Genomic DNA, 18,190 nt, shown 5'->3' with positions numbered 1-18,190 from the left:
GCTCTTGCCAAGTTTAGTCCAGTACCCACAGCCCGTGGGTAATGGCTTGGACGAGGTGACACGTCTGCGAATGGAGGTGCGTGCCAAGCTCCAGGAAGAGGAGAAGATTCATCTGCAGCGGGAGGTGGAGCAGCTGGTCCTGCTGAAGCAGGGTGTCTTGGCCTGGGGAGACCTGCTCTCCTCTGCCCGGCAGCACTGGCAGCTCTGGGCTCTTGCTGGGCTCCTGCTCCTTCTCTTGGCACTGTGGTATATGTGGAGGAAAGGGAGCCTGAGGACAGAGGAGCAAGGAGAAGGACATGATGGTGTAAATGAAGAGGAGGTTGAAAATGTGCATGCACATGAAGAAGACTTTGGAAATGAAGATGAAGGAGACAATGAAATGGAGGTGGAGGAAGACGACAGTGATGATGGCCGTGCAGAGGATGTCGACAATGCTGCTGCCAATGAAGCTGGCAATGAAGCTGCCAATGCAGCAAACGTCAATGACGTTGGAAATCAAGTGCAAGAATTCCGTGATCGTGCCGACAACTTTGGAAGAATCATAATGGAGCGCGTACAGTGGCCTGTGCAGGACCTGCAGGGAGGATGCATGTGGACAAGAACCCTGATGGAGCATTTTGCAATTTATTTTCGACGGGTCTTGTCCAACAGTTTCTATCCGGTGCTGCAAGGAGCCATTGGGGTGGGCAGTGCCTTCGAAGGTTGGAGTCCCCGTGAGCAGGATGTTGTGTACCAGGTGCTCATACCCATGACACCTCCCCGAGGGCACAGCTTCCACCTAGAGCTGGGCACTGCATGGCAGAGGCGCTTGAGGAACTTCCACATCCGCGTGCAGCAGGAGTGCACCTGCACGAGTGAGCAGCAGGGTGAGCACATGCTGTGCTTCCTGCACCACCCTGAGGAGGAGCTGAGGAGGCATCAGGATCCCAGCCTCCTTCATACCCTGTGCACGGGCTCCTACCTGGACGTGGAGAAAACTGCCCGCTGGTTCTACCAGCTGGTGAGAGCAATCTGGCCGGCTTTGCTTGAGTCACACAGTTGGCATTTAGTGCTGCTGCCCCCCAGACGCTCCTGCCAGTTCAAGGTGACCAACGGCAGAGAAAGCTACCGGATCGAGATACTCTTTGGGCTGCGGCAAGGCAACTCAGACGTCTTTGTGAGCAGCCAGCCTAGGCAAGCCCACACCTCCAGCACAATCTGGCCAGAGAGCTACGCTGTGGCCGAGATGAAGTTCTTCAGGTACATCGCCAGGCAGGCTCCCCCTGACAGCTTGCACCTGAAATGCCTGCAGTTCTTCACTCGTCTTCAGCTGGGCTTAGGCTTTTCCACCTATACCATCAAGACCATTGTCATGCACCTCCTGAGCATCTTGCCCGCGTCACAGTGGCGCAGGAGACATTTTGTGAGCCGGCTGATGGATATCAGCGAGAGCCTGCGCACGTGTGTGGAAAGGAGACGCCTCAATCACTTCATTGTGGGCAACCAGAGGCTTCCTGAGGGCATCCGCTTGCCCCCAGAGGTCCTAATGGCCAGGTCACGCAATCTCTTCCATGACCTGGTGATGGATCCCGTTGCCCACTCTCAGGCAATGAACCAGTACATGGATCTGCAGCATTGGTTCAAACGGATCCTTAGAAATGAACAGTGAAAGAGGTTCTCCTGCACAGAGCTGTGCTTGTGAGGCTCACACCGGGTGGCAGAGAACCAGTTCTCAGGAGAGATGGGAAAAGAAGGGAGAAGGTAGGTTTCGGAGAGGGAAGGGAAAACGCTGCGTAGCAGCACTATGCCATCAGCAGCAGCAGCAGCAGCAGCAGCAGCAGTGTGGTCTCAAGAGCCTCCCCAGCACTGCATCCAGTGATGACCAGGTTGGCTCCAAAGATCAAGGAACATGCACAAGGAAATGCTATTATTCCCCCACCTCTTTCTTTGAGTCCATTTTCCCTCTGAGGGCTTCATCTTGTGCCGAGACACGAATCTCAGAATCTCAGATGAGGGAATGTTTGAAAGGACCACTGGTGGCATCATTTGCTTCAGGGGTGCTCCCGGCAGGTCTTCCCTCTCTACACTACAAAGGATTGCGTTCGGATCAAGGTTGTTGACTCTCTCTCTCTGGGGAGGGAGACTCCACAATCCCTGGGCAATGTTTGGGATTGCTGAATGGACGTTGTTTCTCCTTCTTCCCTCATGGGAATCCTTCAGGTCAGCATTGTACCAACTGTGTTGGAGCTGACCTGATACTTTGTATATGTAAAGATCTAGGTTGTTAATTTGTGTATATATATCCCCTGTGTACATATTATATGCTAGAAAGCTTATCAATTATCATATATAATAGTAAAATATCATAAAAGCCAATGGAATAATATAAATATTGTCAACTACATGAATTATGTAACTATTATATCATGAGAAGAAATTATTCTAAAGGGTCAAATATGTAATTTTGTTTAAAGAATGCAATATAGCCAATATTTAGCGTCACTCTAAGTTGTGATACGTATTAATGCTCATAGGGCACTTATATCTTATATGGATGAAAACATGTTATTTTAAAATTTCCAAAAAATTGATACATTTATATCATACGTAGCAATTATAAATGTTATATTGTATATATAAGGAGTTTAATATATAAGAGTTTTTTTTAATGTAGTAGTAAAGACATATATCGTGTCTCTGTCTGCTGGGGACACACAACTATGTTCTATAGTTAGTGCTTTTATGAGTAGCAACCTGGAAATTTCGTTGCTCTTGATTCAATAAAGGACAAGATTCCAGAACCTGGATCATGCAAGACTTTATTGACCTCAACCAGACCTGTAGTGTAGGTAAAAGCAACAAGTTGTGAATCTGAGCTTGTGAAGAGTCTCCTTGAAATTGGCCATACTTGCAGTGGTGAATTGGTTCTAATCAGAAATTAAGTCCAGTTGACCGCGGCCCCTGCGACCACAGAAGGCCAGAAGGGCCTCCCTTGGAAGGATGCTTAAAAATGGTCTTGTTGCAACCCTGCTGCCAAGGGCAGGGACACCTTCTCCTGGGCCCGCTTGTTTCAGACCCCGTCCAGCCTGGCTTGGAACGCTGCCAGGGATGGGGCAGCCACAGCTGCTGTGGGCAGTGTGTGTAGGCAAGGGCCTGAGCAGCCTGAGAGGCAAGAATTTCTTGTGCATCTCCAGCCCAAGCCGGCCCGCTGTCAGAGGGAAGCCACTGGGCCTGGTGCTGTCCCTGCAGGCCCTTGTCCACTGCCGCTCTCAGGTCTCTGCTGGGCCTGGTGCAGAGAGTGAAAGGCCGCAAGAAGGTGCCCCCGGAGAAGGCCTTGGAGAACGCTGGGGCCAGGAGTGCCACCATGAGGACGGCAAGCAGGGCCTGGTGTGGCCGTCAGGGCGGGAGGGCACAGGGCAGGCGCTGAGGCCCTGCCAGCTGGAGCTGGGAGTGCTGCTGGCAGAGAGCCGTGGGAGATCCGTGCAGCAGCAAGGACACGGGCTTCTAGATGTGTTAGAAAGCAGAGAAGAGCTGGAGAATGAGCACTGAAAGAGTAGGGTGTGTCCCTGTGGGGAACAAACTTCACAACGCCAGAGGTTATCTCCAGGGAGGACACAGAGGAGTCCTGTAATAGTATTGGAATAAAGGGAGAGGCCAAGGGACATTTCCCCTTGGGGTGTCTCGATTTCTTGAGACCCAGGACAAGGCCGCAGCCTCCTTTGTTATCCTAATTCCCAGGTGCATCACCCTCTTCCTTCCCCCACTGCCTGAGGTACTCGGAAGGAACAAGACTTCTCCAGTTTCCTACTGTATGGAACCCCTCTGCCACTTTGATTGTGGAGGCAGGAATGGCACCATACACACGCACCAAGCTTCATGCACAGCAAGCAACTTTTATTGAGTGCTCTCTTCCTTTGCAGATCTGAATGTCTGCCTGGTCAGTCCACATTGGTTGAAGCAGTTGCCACCCGGTCAAACAGCCAATAGCTGCTGGTGTCCCCAACGGTCCGGGCCTGCTCCCTAACGGTCCACACTGGTTAAGTTTCATCATTAAAGTACTTATAGAATTACTTCTGCTTCAGTTCTAAAATTAGGATGAAATGAAAGCGTGAGGCCTTCAGGCAAGCTGCTGACCACCACAATAGCCCTCTGGTTTATATCTTTGTAACCCTGCAGAAGACACAGGCAGGGAAGGGGGGGGCGCTGGGCTCACCCTTTATGTAAGGCGGGGTTCCACCTGTCTAGAGCTTAATGATGGTGCTGATGGGGTTGAGCATTTTTGGGTAGGAATCAGGGGGAAGAGCTACAATAGCAGCCTGCGACTCTTAGATGGCGGTTCATCACTGCAGTCTGTGTAGCTGTGCCTGTTTATGCACAGAAAGACAGACCAATCTATCTGGAACTGGTCACCTAAAAGACATCTTTCTAATGCAGAACAATTGTGCTGGGAAACTCTTTCTGGAGTAGAAAAAAGGAGTGCTCTCCAGAGGCCTGGTCCACAAGTGGTGTGGGGAAGCCAAGAGGATGCTGTCATGCTCATTCTTCAGAAAAGCAGCAGGGCTGAAACCAAAGTGCAGCTTTTATAGACTCAGAGATTTAACTGAAGCTCAGCATGGAGTCAAGGCTTTGACTCCGTGATCCTCAAGAGTGCCTTCCAACATGGATATCTATGAGATTGCCAGTGGAGGGCAGCTGAGAAAAAAGACAAGAGAAGGGCCAAGAGAGGTTCTTTGAAGAAGATTCACTCAAAGGCTGCCTTAACCGGTACCCCAGGGCCCCTGCGACAGTCTGAGCTGGGGTGGGGACAAAGGCTGGGGCTGGGCTGGCTGTGGTGTACTGTGACGTCCATGACGTGACGGGGCCATGTCACAAATGGGGGCAGCTATACAAGGCCCCAGCAGGTAACGCTGGCCCTGTATTGCTTGGGCAAGCGGTGAGTGCACACATGGTGGGGAGGCTGGGCTGGGGATAAGGGCCGGGGCAGAAACGCAGTACCCGGGGCTGGCTTTTCCCCCTGCATCCAGGAACAGCCCCTCATGGCCCAGCCTTGGGCAGGACACCGTGCTGCTGCTGCTGCTGCTGCTGCTGCTGCTGCTGCTGCTGCTGCTGCTGCTTGGGCAGCGGAACGGGCCTGGCTGCTTGCCAGCTCTCTGGGGTCCTGTGCTTCCTGCTCCCAGATCCCTGGAATTCCTGTCCCTGCTGCCCCCCACAATCCCTGCTGCCAGCTGCCTCCCTCTCAGCCCCTCCCTCTCAAGGCCTTCTCTCCATCCTCCTGCAGACCATGGATACCTGGGTATTGTGGCTCTTGCTCTTGCCAAGTTTAGTCCAGTACCCACAGCCCGTGGGTAATGGCTTGGACGAGGTGACACGTCTGCGAATGGAGGTGCGTGCCAAGCTCCAGGAAGAGGAGAAGATTCATCTGCAGCGGGAGGTGGAGCAGCTGGTCCTGCTGAAGCAGGGTGTCTTGGCCTGGGGAGACCTGCTCTCCTCTGCCCGGCAGCACTGGCAGCTCTGGGCTCTTGCTGGGCTCCTGCTCCTTCTCTTGGCACTGTGGTATATGTGGAGGAAAGGGAGCCTGAGGACAGAGGAGCAAGGAGAAGGACATGATGGTGTAAATGAAGAGGAGGTTGAAAATGTGCATGCACATGAAGAAGACTTTGGAAATGAAGATGAAGGAGACAATGAAATGGAGGTGGAGGAAGACGACAGTGATGATGGCCGTGCAGAGGATGTCGACAATGCTGCTGCCAATGAAGCTGGCAATGAAGCTGCCAATGCAGCAAACGTCAATGACGTTGGAAATCAAGTGCAAGAATTCCGTGATCGTGCCGACAACTTTGGAAGAATCATAATGGAGCGCGTACAGTGGCCTGTGCAGGACCTGCAGGGAGGATGCATGTGGACAAGAACCCTGATGGAGCATTTTGCAATTTATTTTCGACGGGTCTTGTCCAACAGTTTCTATCCGGTGCTGCAAGGAGCCATTGGGGTGGGCAGTGCCTTCGAAGGTTGGAGTCCCCGTGAGCAGGATGTTGTGTACCAGGTGCTCATACCCATGACACCTCCCCGAGGGCACAGCTTCCACCTAGAGCTGGGCACTGCATGGCAGAGGCGCTTGAGGAACTTCCACATCCGCGTGCAGCAGGAGTGCACCTGCACGAGTGAGCAGCAGGGTGAGCACATGCTGTGCTTCCTGCACCACCCTGAGGAGGAGCTGAGGAGGCATCAGGATCCCAGCCTCCTTCATACCCTGTGCACGGGCTCCTACCTGGACGTGGAGAAAACTGCCCGCTGGTTCTACCAGCTGGTGAGAGCAATCTGGCCGGCTTTGCTTGAGTCACACAGTTGGCATTTAGTGCTGCTGCCCCCCAGACGCTCCTGCCAGTTCAAGGTGACCAACGGCAGAGAAAGCTACCGGATCGAGATCCTCTTTGGGGTGCGGCAAGGCAACTCAGACGTCTTTGTGAGCAGCCAGCCTAGGCAAGCCCACACCTCCAGCACAATCTGGCCAGAGAGCTACGCTGTGGCCGAGATGAAGTTCTTCAGGTACATCGCCAGGCAGGCTCCCCCTGACAGCTTGCACCTGAAATGCCTGCAGTTCTTCACTCGTCTTCAGCTGGGCTTAGGCTTTTCCACCTATACCATCAAGACCATTGTCATGCACCTCCTGAGCATCTTGCCCGCGTCACAGTGGCGCAGGAGACATTTTGTGAGCCGGCTGATGGATATCAGCGAGAGCCTGCGCACGTGTGTGGCAAGGAGACGCCTCAATCACTTCATTGTGGGCAACCAGAGGCTTCCTGAGGGCATCCGCTTGCCCCCAGAGGTCCTAATGGCCAGGTCACGCAATCTCTTCCATGACCTGGTGATGGATCCCGTTGCCCACTCTCAGGCAATGAACCAGTACATGGATCTGCAGCATTGGTTCAAACGGATCCTTAGAAATGAACAGTGAAAGAGGTTCTCCTGCACAGAGCTGTGCTTGTGAGGCTCACACCGGGTGGCAGAGAACCAGTTCTCAGGAGAGATGGGAAAAGAAGGGAGAAGGTGGGTTTCGGAGAGGGAAGGGAAAACGCTGCGTAGCAGCACTATGCCATCAGCAGCAGCAGCAGCAGCAGCAGCAGCAGTGTGGTCTCAAGAGCCTCCCCAGCACTGCATCCAGTGATGACCAGGTTGGCTCCAAAGATCAAGGAACATGCACAAGGAAATGCTATTATTCCCCCACCTCTTTCTTTGAGTCCATTTTCCCTCTGAGGGCTTCATCTTGTGCCGAGACACGAATCTCAGAATCTCAGATGAGGGAATGTTTGAAAGGACCACTGGTGGCATCATTTGCTTCAGGGGTGCTCCCGGCAGGTCTTCCCTCTCTACACTACAAAGGATTGCGTTCGGATCAAGGTTGTTGACTCTCTCTCTCTGGGGAGGGAGACTCCACAATCCCTGGGCAATGTTTGGGATTGCTGAATGGACGTTGTTTCTCCTTCTTCCCTCATGGGAATCCTTCAGGTCAGCATTGTACCAACTGTGTTGGAGCTGACCTGATACTTTGTATATGTAAAGATCTAGGTTGTTAATTTGTGTATATATATATCCCCTGTGTACATATTATATGCTAGAAAGCTTATCAATTATCATATATAATAGTAAAATATCATAAAAGCCAATGGAATAATATAAATATTGTCAACTACATGAATTATGTAACTATTATATCATGAGAAGAAATTATTCTAAAGGGTCAAATATGTAATTTTGTTTAAAGAATGCAATATAGCCAATATTTAGCGTCACTCTAAGTTGTGATACGTATTAATGCTCATAGGGCACTTATATCTTATATGGATGAAAACATGTTATTTTAAAATTTCCAAAAAATTGATACATTTATATCATACGTAGCAATTATAAATGTTATATTGTATATATAAGGAGTTTAATATATAAGAGTTTTTTTTAATGTAGTAGTAAAGACATATATCGTGTCTCTGTCTGCTGGGGACACACAACTATGTTCTATAGTTAGTGCTTTTATGAGTAGCAACCTGGAAATTTCGTTGCTCTTGATTCAATAAAGGACAAGATTCCAGAACCTGGATCATGCAAGACTTTATTGACCTCAACCAGACCTGTAGTGTAGGTAAAAGCAACAAGTTGTGAATCTGAGCTTGTGAAGAGTCTCCTTGAAATTGGCCATACTTGCAGTGGTGAATTGGTTCTAATCAGAAATTAAGTCCAGTTGACCGCGGCCCCTGCGACCACAGAAGGCCAGAAGGGCCTCCCTTGGAAGGATGCTTAAAAATGGTCTTGTTGCAACCCTGCTGCCAAGGGCAGGGACACCTTCTCCTGGGCCCGCTTGTTTCAGACCCCGTCCAGCCTGGCTTGGAACGCTGCCAGGGATGGGGCAGCCACAGCTGCTGTGGGCAGTGTGTGTAGGCAAGGGCCTGAGCAGCCTGAGAGGCAAGAATTTCTTGTGCATCTCCAGCCCAAGCCGGCCCGCTGTCAGAGGGAAGCCACTGGGCCTGGTGCTGTCCCTGCAGGCCCTTGTCCACTGCCGCTCTCAGGTCTCTGCTGGGCCTGGTGCAGAGAGTGAAAGGCCGCAAGAAGGTGCCCCCGGAGAAGGCCTTGGAGAACGCTGGGGCCAGGAGTGCCACCATGAGGACGGCAAGCAGGGCCTGGTGTGGCCGTCAGGGCGGGAGGGCACAGGGCAGGCGCTGAGGCCCTGCCAGCTGGAGCTGGGAGTGCTGCTGGCAGAGAGCCGTGGGAGATCCGTGCAGCAGCAAGGACACGGGCTTCTAGATGTGTTAGAAAGCAGAGAAGAGCTGGAGAATGAGCACTGAAAGAGTAGGGTGTGTCCCTGTGGGGAACAAACTTCACAACGCCAGAGGTTATCTCCAGGGAGGACACAGAGGAGTCCTGTAATAGTATTGGAATAAAGGGAGAGGCCAAGGGACATTTCCCCTTGGGGTGTCTCGATTTCTTGAGACCCAGGACAAGGCCGCAGCCTCCTTTTTTATCCTAATTCCCAGGTGCATCACCCTCTTCCTTCCCCCACTGCCTGAGGTACTCGGAAGGAACAAGACTTCTCCAGTTTCCTACTGTATGGAACCCCTCTGCCACTTTGATTGTGGAGGCAGGAATGGCACCATACACACGCACCAAGCTTCATGCACAGCAAGCAACTTTTATTGAGTGCTCTCTTCCTTTGCAGATCTGAATGTCTGCCTGGTCAGTCCACATTGGTTGAAGCAGTTGCCACCCGGTCAAACAGCCAATAGCTGCTGGTGTCCCCAACGGTCCGGGCCTGCTCCCTAACGGTCCACACTGGTTAAGTTTCATCATTAAAGTACTTATAGAATTACTTCTGCTTCAGTTCTAAAATTAGGATGAAATGAAAGCGTGAGGCCTTCAGGCAAGCTGCTGACCACCACAATAGCCCTCTGGTTTATATCTTTGTAACCCTGCAGAAGACACAGGCAGGGAAGGGGGGGGCGCTGGGCTCACCCTTTATGTAAGGCGGGGTTCCACCTGTCTAGAGCTTAATGATGGTGCTGATGGGGTTGAGCATTTTTGGGTAGGAATCAGGGGGAAGAGCTACAATAGCAGCCTGCGACTCTTAGATGGCGGTTCATCACTGCAGTCTGTGTAGCTGTGCCTGTTTATGCACAGAAAGACAGACCAATCTATCTGGAACTGGTCACCTAAAAGACATCTTTCTAATGCAGAACAATTGTGCTGGGAAACTCTTTCTGGAGTAGAAAAAAGGAGTGCTCTCCAGAGGCCTGGTCCACAAGTGGTGTGGGGAAGCCAAGAGGATGCTGTCATGCTCATTCTTCAGAAAAGCAGCAGGGCTGAAACCAAAGTGCAGCTTTTATAGACTCAGAGATTTAACTGAAGCTCAGCATGGAGTCAAGGCTTTGACTCCGTGATCCTCAAGAGTGCCTTCCAACATGGATATCTATGAGATTGCCAGTGGAGGGCAGCTGAGAAAAAAGACAAGAGAAGGGCCAAGAGAGGTTCTTTGAAGAAGATTCACTCAAAGGCTGCCTTAACCGGTACCCCAGGGCCCCTGCGACAGTCTGAGCTGGGGTGGGGACAAAGGCTGGGGCTGGGCTGGCTGTGGTGTACTGTGACGTCCATGACGTGACGGGGCCATGTCACAAATGGGGGCAGCTATACAAGGCCCCAGCAGGTAACGCTGGCCCTGTATTGCTTGGGCAAGCGGTGAGTGCACACATGGTGGGGAGGCTGGGCTGGGGATAAGGGCCGGGGCAGAAACGCAGTACCCGGGGCTGGCTTTTCCCCCTGCATCCAGGAACAGCCCCTCATGGCCCAGCCTTGGGCAGGACACCGTGCTGCTGCTGCTGCTGCTGCTGCTTGGGCAGCGGAACGGGCCTGGCTGCTTGCCAGCTCTCTGGGGTCCTGTGCTTCCTGCTCCCAGATCCCTGGAATTCCTGTCCCTGCTGCCCCCCACAATCCCTGCTGCCAGCTGCCTCCCTCTCAGCCCCTCCCTCTCAAGGCCTTCTCTCCATCCTCCTGCAGACCATGGATACCTGGGTATTGTGGCTCTTGCTCTTGCCAAGTTTAGTCCAGTACCCACAGCCCGTGGGTAATGGCTTGGACGAGGTGACACGTCTGCGAATGGAGGTGCGTGCCAAGCTCCAGGAAGAGGAGAAGATTCATCTGCAGCGGGAGGTGGAGCAGCTGGTCCTGCTGAAGCAGGGTGTCTTGGCCTGGGGAGACCTGCTCTCCTCTGCCCGGCAGCACTGGCAGCTCTGGGCTCTTGCTGGGCTCCTGCTCCTTCTCTTGGCACTGTGGTATATGTGGAGGGAAGGGAGCCTGAGGACGGAGGAGCAAGGAGAAGGACATGATGGTGTAAATGAAGAGGAGGTTGAAAATGTGCATGCACATGAAGAAGACTTTGGAAATGAAGATGAAGGAGACAATGAAATGGAGGTGGAGGAAGACGACAGTGATGATGGCCGTGCAGAGGATGTCGACAATGCTGCTGCCAATGAAGCTGGCAATGAAGCTGCCAATGCAGCAAACGTCAATGACGTTGGAAATCAAGTGCAAGAATTCCGTGATCGTGCCGACAACTTTGGAAGAATCATAATGGAGCGCGTACAGTGGCATGTGCAGGACCTGCAGGGAGGATGCATGCGGACAAGAACCCTGATGGAGCATTTTGCAATTTATTTTCGACGGGTCTTGTCCAACAGTTTCTATCCGGTGCTGCAAGGAGCCATTGGGGTGGGCAGTGCCTTCGAAGGTTGGAGTCCCCGTGAGCAGGATGTTGTGTACCAGGTGCTCATACCCATGACACCTCCCCGAGGGCACAGCTTCCACCTAGAGCTGGGCACTGCATGGCAGAGGCGCTTGAGGAACTTCCACATCCGCGTGCAGCAGGAGTGCACCTGCACGAGTGAGCAGCAGGGTGAGCACATGCTGTGCTTCCTGCACCACCCTGAGGAGGAGCTGAGGAGGCATCAGGATCCCAGCCTCCTTCATACCCTGTGCACGGGCTCCTACCTGGACGTGGAGAAAACTGCCCGCTGGTTCTACCAGCTGGTGAGAGCAATCTGGCCGGCTTTGCTTGAGTCACACAGTTGGCATTTAGTGCTGCTGCCCCCCAGACGCTCCTGCCAGTTCAAGGTGACCAACGGCAGAGAAAGCTACCGGATCGAGATCCTCTTTGGGGTGCGGCAAGGCAACTCAGACGTCTTTGTGAGCAGCCAGCCTAGGCAAGCCCACACCTCCAGCACAATCTGGCCAGAGAGCTACGCTGTGGCCGAGATGAAGTTCTTCAGGTACATCGCCAGGCAGGCTCCCCCTGACAGCTTGCACCTGAAATGCCTGCAGTTCTTCACTCGTCTTCAGCTGGGCTTAGGCTTTTCCACCTATACCATCAAGACCATTGTCATGCACCTCCTGAGCATCTTGCCCGCGTCACAGTGGCGCAGGAGACATTTTGTGAGCCGGCTGATGGATATCAGCGAGAGCCTGCGCACGTGTGTGGCAAGGAGACGCCTCAATCACTTCATTGTGGGCAACCAGAGGCTTCCTGAGGGCATCCGCTTGCCCCCAGAGGTCCTAATGGCCAGGTCACGCAATCTCTTCCATGACCTGGTGATGGATCCCGTTGCCCACTCTCAGGCAATGAACCAGTACATGGATCTGCAGCATTGGCTCAAACGGATCCTTAGAAATGAACAGTGAAAGAGGTTCTCCTGCACAGAGCTGTGCTTGTGAGGCTCACACCGGGTGGCAGAGAACCAGTTCTCAGGAGAGATGGGAAAAGAAGGGAGAAGGTGGGTTTCGGAGAGGGAAGGGAAAACGCTGCGTAGCAGCACTATGCCATCAGCAGCAGCAGCAGCAGCAGCAGCAGCAGTGTGGTCTCAAGAGCCTCCCCAGCACTGCATCCAGTGATGACCAGGTTGGCTCCAAAGATCAAGGAACATGCACAAGGAAATGCTATTATTCCCCCACCTCTTTCTTTGAGTCCATTTTCCCTCTGAGGGCTTCATCTTGTGCCGAGACACGAATCTCAGAATCTCAGATGAGGGAATGTTTGAAAGGACCACTGGTGGCATCATTTGCTTCAGGGGTGCTCCCGGCAGGTCTTCCCTCTCTACACTACAAAGGATTGCGTTCGGATCAAGGTTGTTGACTCTCTCTCTCTGGGGAGGGAGACTCCACAATCCCTGGGCAATGTTTGGGATTGCTGAATGGACGTTGTTTCTCCTTCTTCCCTCATGGGAATCCTTCAGGTCAGCATTGTACCAACTGTGTTGGAGCTGACCTGATACTTTGTATATGTAAAGATCTAGGTTGTTAATTTGTGTATATATATATCCCCTGTGTACATATTATATGCTAGAAAGCTTATCAATTATCATATATAATAGTAAAATATCATAAAAGCCAATGGAATAATATAAATATTGTCAACTACATGAATTATGTAACTATTATATCATGAGAAGAAATTATTCTAAAGGGTCAAATATGTAATTTTGTTTAAAGAATGCAATATAGCCAATATTTAGCGTCACTCTAAGTTGTGATACGTATTAATGCTCATAGGGCACTTATATCTTATATGGATGAAAACATGTTATTTTAAAATTTCCAAAAAATTGATACATTTATATCATACGTAGCAATTATAAATGTTATATTGTATATATAAGGAGTTTAATATATAAGAGTTTTTTTTAATGTAGTAGTAAAGACATATATCGTGTCTCTGTCTGCTGGGGACACACAACTATGTTCTATAGTTAGTGCTTTTATGAGTAGCAACCTGGAAATTTCGTTGCTCTTGATTCAATAAAGGACAAGATTCCAGAACCTGGATCATGCAAGACTTTATTGACCTCAACCAGACCTGTAGTGTAGGTAAAAGCAACAAGTTGTGAATCTGAGCTTGTGAAGAGTCTCCTTGAAATTGGCCATACTTGCAGTGGTGAATTGGTTCTAATCAGAAATTAAGTCCAGTTGACCGCGGCCCCTGCGACCACAGAAGGCCAGAAGGGCCTCCCTTGGAAGGATGCTTAAAAATGGTCTTGTTGCAACCCTGCTGCCAAGGGCAGGGACACCTTCTCCTGGGCCCGCTTGTTTCAGACCCCGTCCAGCCTGGCTTGGAACGCTGCCAGGGATGGGGCAGCCACAGCTGCTGTGGGCAGTGTGTGTAGGCAAGGGCCTGAGCAGCCTGAGAGGCAAGAATTTCTTGTGCATCTCCAGCCCAAGCCGGCCCGCTGTCAGAGGGAAGCCACTGGGCCTGGTGCTGTCCCTGCAGGCCCTTGTCCACTGCCGCTCTCAGGTCTCTGCTGGGCCTGGTGCAGAGAGTGAAAGGCCGCAAGAAGGTGCCCCCGGAGAAGGCCTTGGAGAACGCTGGGGCCAGGAGTGCCACCATGAGGACGGCAAGCAGGGCCTGGTGTGGCCGTCAGGGCGGGAGGGCACAGGGCAGGCGCTGAGGCCCTGCCAGCTGGAGCTGGGAGTGCTGCTGGCAGAGAGCCGTGGGAGATCCGTGCAGCAGCAAGGACACGGGCTTCTAGATGTGTTAGAAAGCAGAGAAGAGCTGGAGAATGAGCACTGAAAGAGTAGGGTGTGTCCCTGTGGGGAACAAACTTCACAACGCCAGAGGTTATCTCCAGGGAGGACACAGAGGAGTCCTGTAATAGTATTGGAATAAAGGGAGAGGCCAAGGGACATTTCCCCTTGGGGTGTCTCGATTTCTTGAGACCCAGGACAAGGCCGCAGCCTCCTTTTTTATCCTAATTCCCAGGTGCATCACCCTCTTCCTTCCCCCACTGCCTGAGGTACTCGGAAGGAACAAGACTTCTCCAGTTTCCTACTGTATGGAACCCCTCTGCCACTTTGATTGTGGAGGCAGGAATGGCACCATACACACGCACCAAGCTTCATGCACAGCAAGCAACTTTTATTGAGTGCTCTCTTCCTTTGCAGATCTGAATGTCTGCCTGGTCAGTCCACATTGGTTGAAGCAGTTGCCACCCGGTCAAACAGCCAATAGCTGCTGGTGTCCCCAACGGTCCGGGCCTGCTCCCTAACGGTCCACACTGGTTAAGTTTCATCATTAAAGTACTTATAGAATTACTTCTGCTTCAGTTCTAAAATTAGGATGAAATGAAAGCGTGAGGCCTTCAGGCAAGCTGCTGACCACCACAATAGCCCTCTGGTTTATATCTTTGTAACCCTGCAGAAGACACAGGCAGGGAAGGGGGGGGCGCTGGGCTCACCCTTTATGTAAGGCGGGGTTCCACCTGTCTAGAGCTTAATGATGGTGCTGATGGGGTTGAGCATTTTTGGGTAGGAATCAGGGGGAAGAGCTACAATAGCAGCCTGCGACTCTTAGATGGCGGTTCATCACTGCAGTCTGTGTAGCTGTGCCTGTTTATGCACAGAAAGACAGACCAATCTATCTGGAACTGGTCACCTAAAAGACATCTTTCTAATGCAGAACAATTGTGCTGGGAAACTCTTTCTGGAGTAGAAAAAAGGAGTGCTCTCCAGAGGCCTGGTCCACAAGTGGTGTGGGGAAGCCAAGAGGATGCTGTCATGCTCATTCTTCAGAAAAGCAGCAGGGCTGAAACCAAAGTGCAGCTTTTATAGACTCAGAGATTTAACTGAAGCTCAGCATGGAGTCAAGGCTTTGACTCCGTGATCCTCAAGAGTGCCTTCCAACATGGATATCTATGAGATTGCCAGTGGAGGGCAGCTGAGAAAAAAGACAAGAGAAGGGCCAAGAGAGGTTCTTTGAAGAAGATTCACTCAAAGGCTGCCTTAACCGGTACCCCAGGGCCCCTGCGACAGTCTGAGCTGGGGTGGGGACAAAGGCTGGGGCTGGGCTGGCTGTGGTGTACTGTGACGTCCATGACGTCACGGGGCCATGTCACAAATGGGGGCAGCTATACAAGGCCCCAGCAGGTAACGCTGGCCCTGTATTGCTTGGGCAAGCGGTGAGTGCACACATGGTGGGGAGGCTGGGCTGGGGATAAGGGCCGGGGCAGAAACGCAGTACCCGGGGCTGGCTTTTCCCCCTGCATCCAGGAACAGCCCCTCATGGCCCAGCCTTGGGCAGGACACCGTGCTGCTGCTGCTGCTGCTGCTGCTGCTGCTGCTGCTGCTGCTGCTGCTTGGGCAGCGGAACGGGCCTGGCTGCTTGCCAGCTCTCTGGGGTCCTGTGCTTCCTGCTCCCAGATCCCTGGAATTCCTGCCCCTGCTGCCCCCCACAATCCCTGCTGCCAGCTGCCTCCCTCTCAGCCCCTCCCTCTCAAGGCCTTCTCTCCATCCTCCTGCAGACCATGGATACCTGGGTATTGTGGCTCTTGCTCTTGCCAAGTTTAGTCCAGTACCCACAGCCCGTGGGTAATGGCTTGGACGAGGTGACACGTCTGCGAATGGAGGTGCGTGCCAAGCTCCAGGAAGAGGAGAAGATTCATCTGCAGCGGGAGGTGGAGCAGCTGGTCCTGCTGAAGCAGGGTGTCTTGGCCTGGGGAGACCTGCTCTCCTCTGCCCGGCAGCACTGGCAGCTCTGGGCTCTTGCTGGGCTCCTGCTCCTTCTCTTGGCACTGTGGTATATGTGGAGGAAAGGGAGCCTGAGGACAGAGGAGCAAGGAGAAGCACATGATGGTGTAAATGAAGAGGAGGTTGAAAATGTGCATGCACATGAAGAAGACTTTGGAAATGAAGATGAAGGAGACAATGAAATGGAGGTGGAGGAAGACGACAGTGATGATGGCCGTGCAGAGGATGTCGACAATGCTGCTGCCAATGAAGCTGGCAATGAAGCTGCCAATGCAGCAAACGTCAATGACGTTGGAAATCAAGTGCAAGAATTCCGTGATCGTGCCGACAACTTTGGAAGAATCGTAATGGAGCGCGTACAGTGGCCTGTGCAGGACCTGCATGGTGGATGCATGCGGACAAGAACCCTGATGGAGCATTTTGCAATTTATTTTCGACGGGTCTTGTCCAACAGTTTCTATCCGGTGCTGCAAGGAGCCATTGGGGTGGGTAGTGCCTTCGAAGGTTGGAGTCCCCGTGAGCAGGATGTTGTCTACCAGGTGCTCATACCCATTGTGGAGAGTATTATTAATAATTGGTTAGCTGAGAAAGGTCACGCTGAAATAATGCCGCTGGTTAAGCTGAAGGAGAAAAGCCAGCAGTCAGCAAGCTAAAAGGAAAGGTCAGCAGTGACCTTGCTGCAACATGAGGAGAGGGAGTAGAGATTAGTCCTGAATATATCCTGAGGATATGTGAAAAGTATCAAAAGTAGAACCACAGGAATGCAGAAGTAGGCGTAGGTGCTGATATGTGACTGGCCAATCCTGAGCTCAACTTTTGCAATATGTATGAAGCTCATTATGAACTGTATTTTACCCGCCGTACTGATCAATAAAATTGGGCCTGTGATGATCAAATTGTTGTCCTGGTTCCCTTCCGTCGACAAATGGTGGAGAATGCGGTCATAACCGAATCTCTGCCCTTTTTCTCGGATTAAAAGAAAAAGGGATTACGCCACGGTCGAGGAAGTTGGGTTTGGGTCCTTGCAGCGGGACGGTGTCGGAATTTGAAGCACCCTTAAGGTTCACAACGGTGACTTAAGCCAATACGTGTCCGCCGGAGCCTGGAGAGCTGCAACAGCGCGCGCTGATTAATAGGTGTGAATAGGCAAGCGGCATATGATTTATTCGCCCCATATTTAGAGTGGCGAGGAATAAAAGGGATAGATTTTAAAAAGGAGTTACCAGGGTTATTAGCATATGGCCATGCTAAGGGTATCTTTTCTAATCCTCATACAGTTCATGAGCTAGCAGAGTGGATGAAGTTTGGGGAAATATTGTGGGATACAGTGTTAGACGATGATAAGTCAGCAAAGAAATTCGGGAAGTTATGGTGGGTGGTGTATAACACGTTACTTCAGCAGGTGTCTGAGAGAAAGGCAGCAGAAAGGGCAGCAGAAACTCATAAGAGGAATATAGGGTATGGTCGTGAGGATGATCCCCTGGCACCTTCTGTAACTAAGATACTTATGCCTAAGGGTCCCCAGGAAAGTGGTGTGGAGGATTTTCCTATAGGCGCAGTGGAACCGTCTGCACCTTTCCTGTCAGAGGGGGAGGGCGAGTCGGATGGTGGGGGTAAGAGCAAACCAGCTTTGCCTCCGCCACCAGCTTCAGGCGGGTCGGACGGTGGGGGTGGGAGCAAGCCAGCTTTGCCTCCGCCGCCAGCTTTGCCTCCGCCGCTTCCCCTCAGCGAGCCGGCTCCGGTTACAGCTTCGGCGGGGGGGGGGGCCCATTCCCCCGCCCGAGCCGGCTCCAGCGGGGGGGCTGATTGCCCCCCGCAGGCCGGCTCCGCTCGAGCCGGCTCCGGTTTCACTGTCAGCTCCAGCGGGGGGGCTGATTGCCCCCCGCAGGCCGGCTCCGTTTGAGCCGGCTCCGGTTTCACTGTCAGCTCCAGCGGGGGGGCCCCTGATTCCCCCGCGCGAGCCAGCCTCTGCTTCACTGCCTTCCCCGTGCGTAAACTCGGTGTCTGCACCGAAGCGCCAGCAGCATAGCACCCTTAAAGAGCCAGATCCCATCCCAGGGGCACACCGTGATCCATGGGGGGAGATGGCTAAACAGAGGAGGGAAGCTTGGGCTGCTTTGGCGAGGGAAGTAATGCAAATGGGGGATGGTGAAGCGGTGGA

At 52.3% G+C, this 18,190-nt stretch overlaps 3 protein-coding genes across 3 annotated transcripts; all 3 read left to right on the top strand.

Annotated features, from left to right (window-relative positions):
* The first annotated feature begins 4 nt into the window (after positions 1-4).
* Positions 5-3,905, top strand: LOC132073494 (inositol 1,4,5-trisphosphate receptor-interacting protein-like 1). The gene is made up of 3 exons (XM_059472587.1): positions 5-1,644; positions 3,229-3,352; positions 3,900-3,905. The coding sequence occupies exons 1-3, from the start codon at positions 71-73 to the stop codon at positions 3,903-3,905; spliced, it is 1,704 nt and encodes a 567-aa protein (XP_059328570.1). The 5' UTR covers positions 5-70.
* Positions 3,906-5,290: 1,385 nt separating this feature from the next.
* LOC132073493 (inositol 1,4,5-trisphosphate receptor-interacting protein-like 1) lies at positions 5,291-6,934 on the top strand. The gene has a single exon (XM_059472586.1). The coding sequence runs from the start codon at positions 5,357-5,359 to the stop codon at positions 6,932-6,934; it is 1,578 nt and encodes a 525-aa protein (XP_059328569.1). The 5' UTR covers positions 5,291-5,356.
* A 209-nt stretch (positions 6,935-7,143) lies between these two features.
* On the top strand, positions 7,144-14,454 carry LOC132073492 (inositol 1,4,5-trisphosphate receptor-interacting protein-like 1). Its single transcript, XM_059472585.1, has 6 exons — positions 7,144-7,151; positions 8,517-8,640; positions 10,519-10,699; positions 10,811-12,191; positions 13,778-13,901; positions 14,449-14,454. The coding sequence occupies exons 1-6, from the start codon at positions 7,144-7,146 to the stop codon at positions 14,452-14,454; spliced, it is 1,824 nt and encodes a 607-aa protein (XP_059328568.1).
* Positions 14,455-18,190: the final 3,736 nt, after the last annotated feature.

The sequence above is a fragment of the Ammospiza nelsoni genome, chromosome 5 (genome assembly GCF_027579445.1).
Source record: "Ammospiza nelsoni isolate bAmmNel1 chromosome 5, bAmmNel1.pri, whole genome shotgun sequence".
Classification (NCBI taxonomy): Eukaryota; Metazoa; Chordata; class Aves; order Passeriformes; family Passerellidae; genus Ammospiza; species Ammospiza nelsoni.
This window is presented reverse-complemented; position numbering and strand designations above follow the sequence as displayed.

Bases quoted from the DNA above. Each gene is read 5' to 3' on its own strand.
- LOC132073494 (XM_059472587.1), top strand. From the start codon at position 71: ATGGAGGTGCGTGCCAAGCTCCAGGAAGAGGAGAAGATTCATCTGCAG. The intron at 1,645-3,228 runs GTGAAAGAGGTT...CTGTCCCTGCAG, and splicing joins CGGATCCTTAGAAATGAACA to GCCCTTGTCCACTGCCGCTC.
- LOC132073493 (XM_059472586.1), top strand. From the start codon at position 5,357: ATGGAGGTGCGTGCCAAGCTCCAGGAAGAGGAGAAGATTCATCTGCAG.
- LOC132073492 (XM_059472585.1), top strand. The intron at 8,641-10,518 runs GCAAGCAGGGCC...ATCCTCCTGCAG, and splicing joins GGAGTGCCACCATGAGGACG to ACCATGGATACCTGGGTATT. The intron at 12,192-13,777 runs GTGAAAGAGGTT...CTGTCCCTGCAG, and splicing joins CGGATCCTTAGAAATGAACA to GCCCTTGTCCACTGCCGCTC.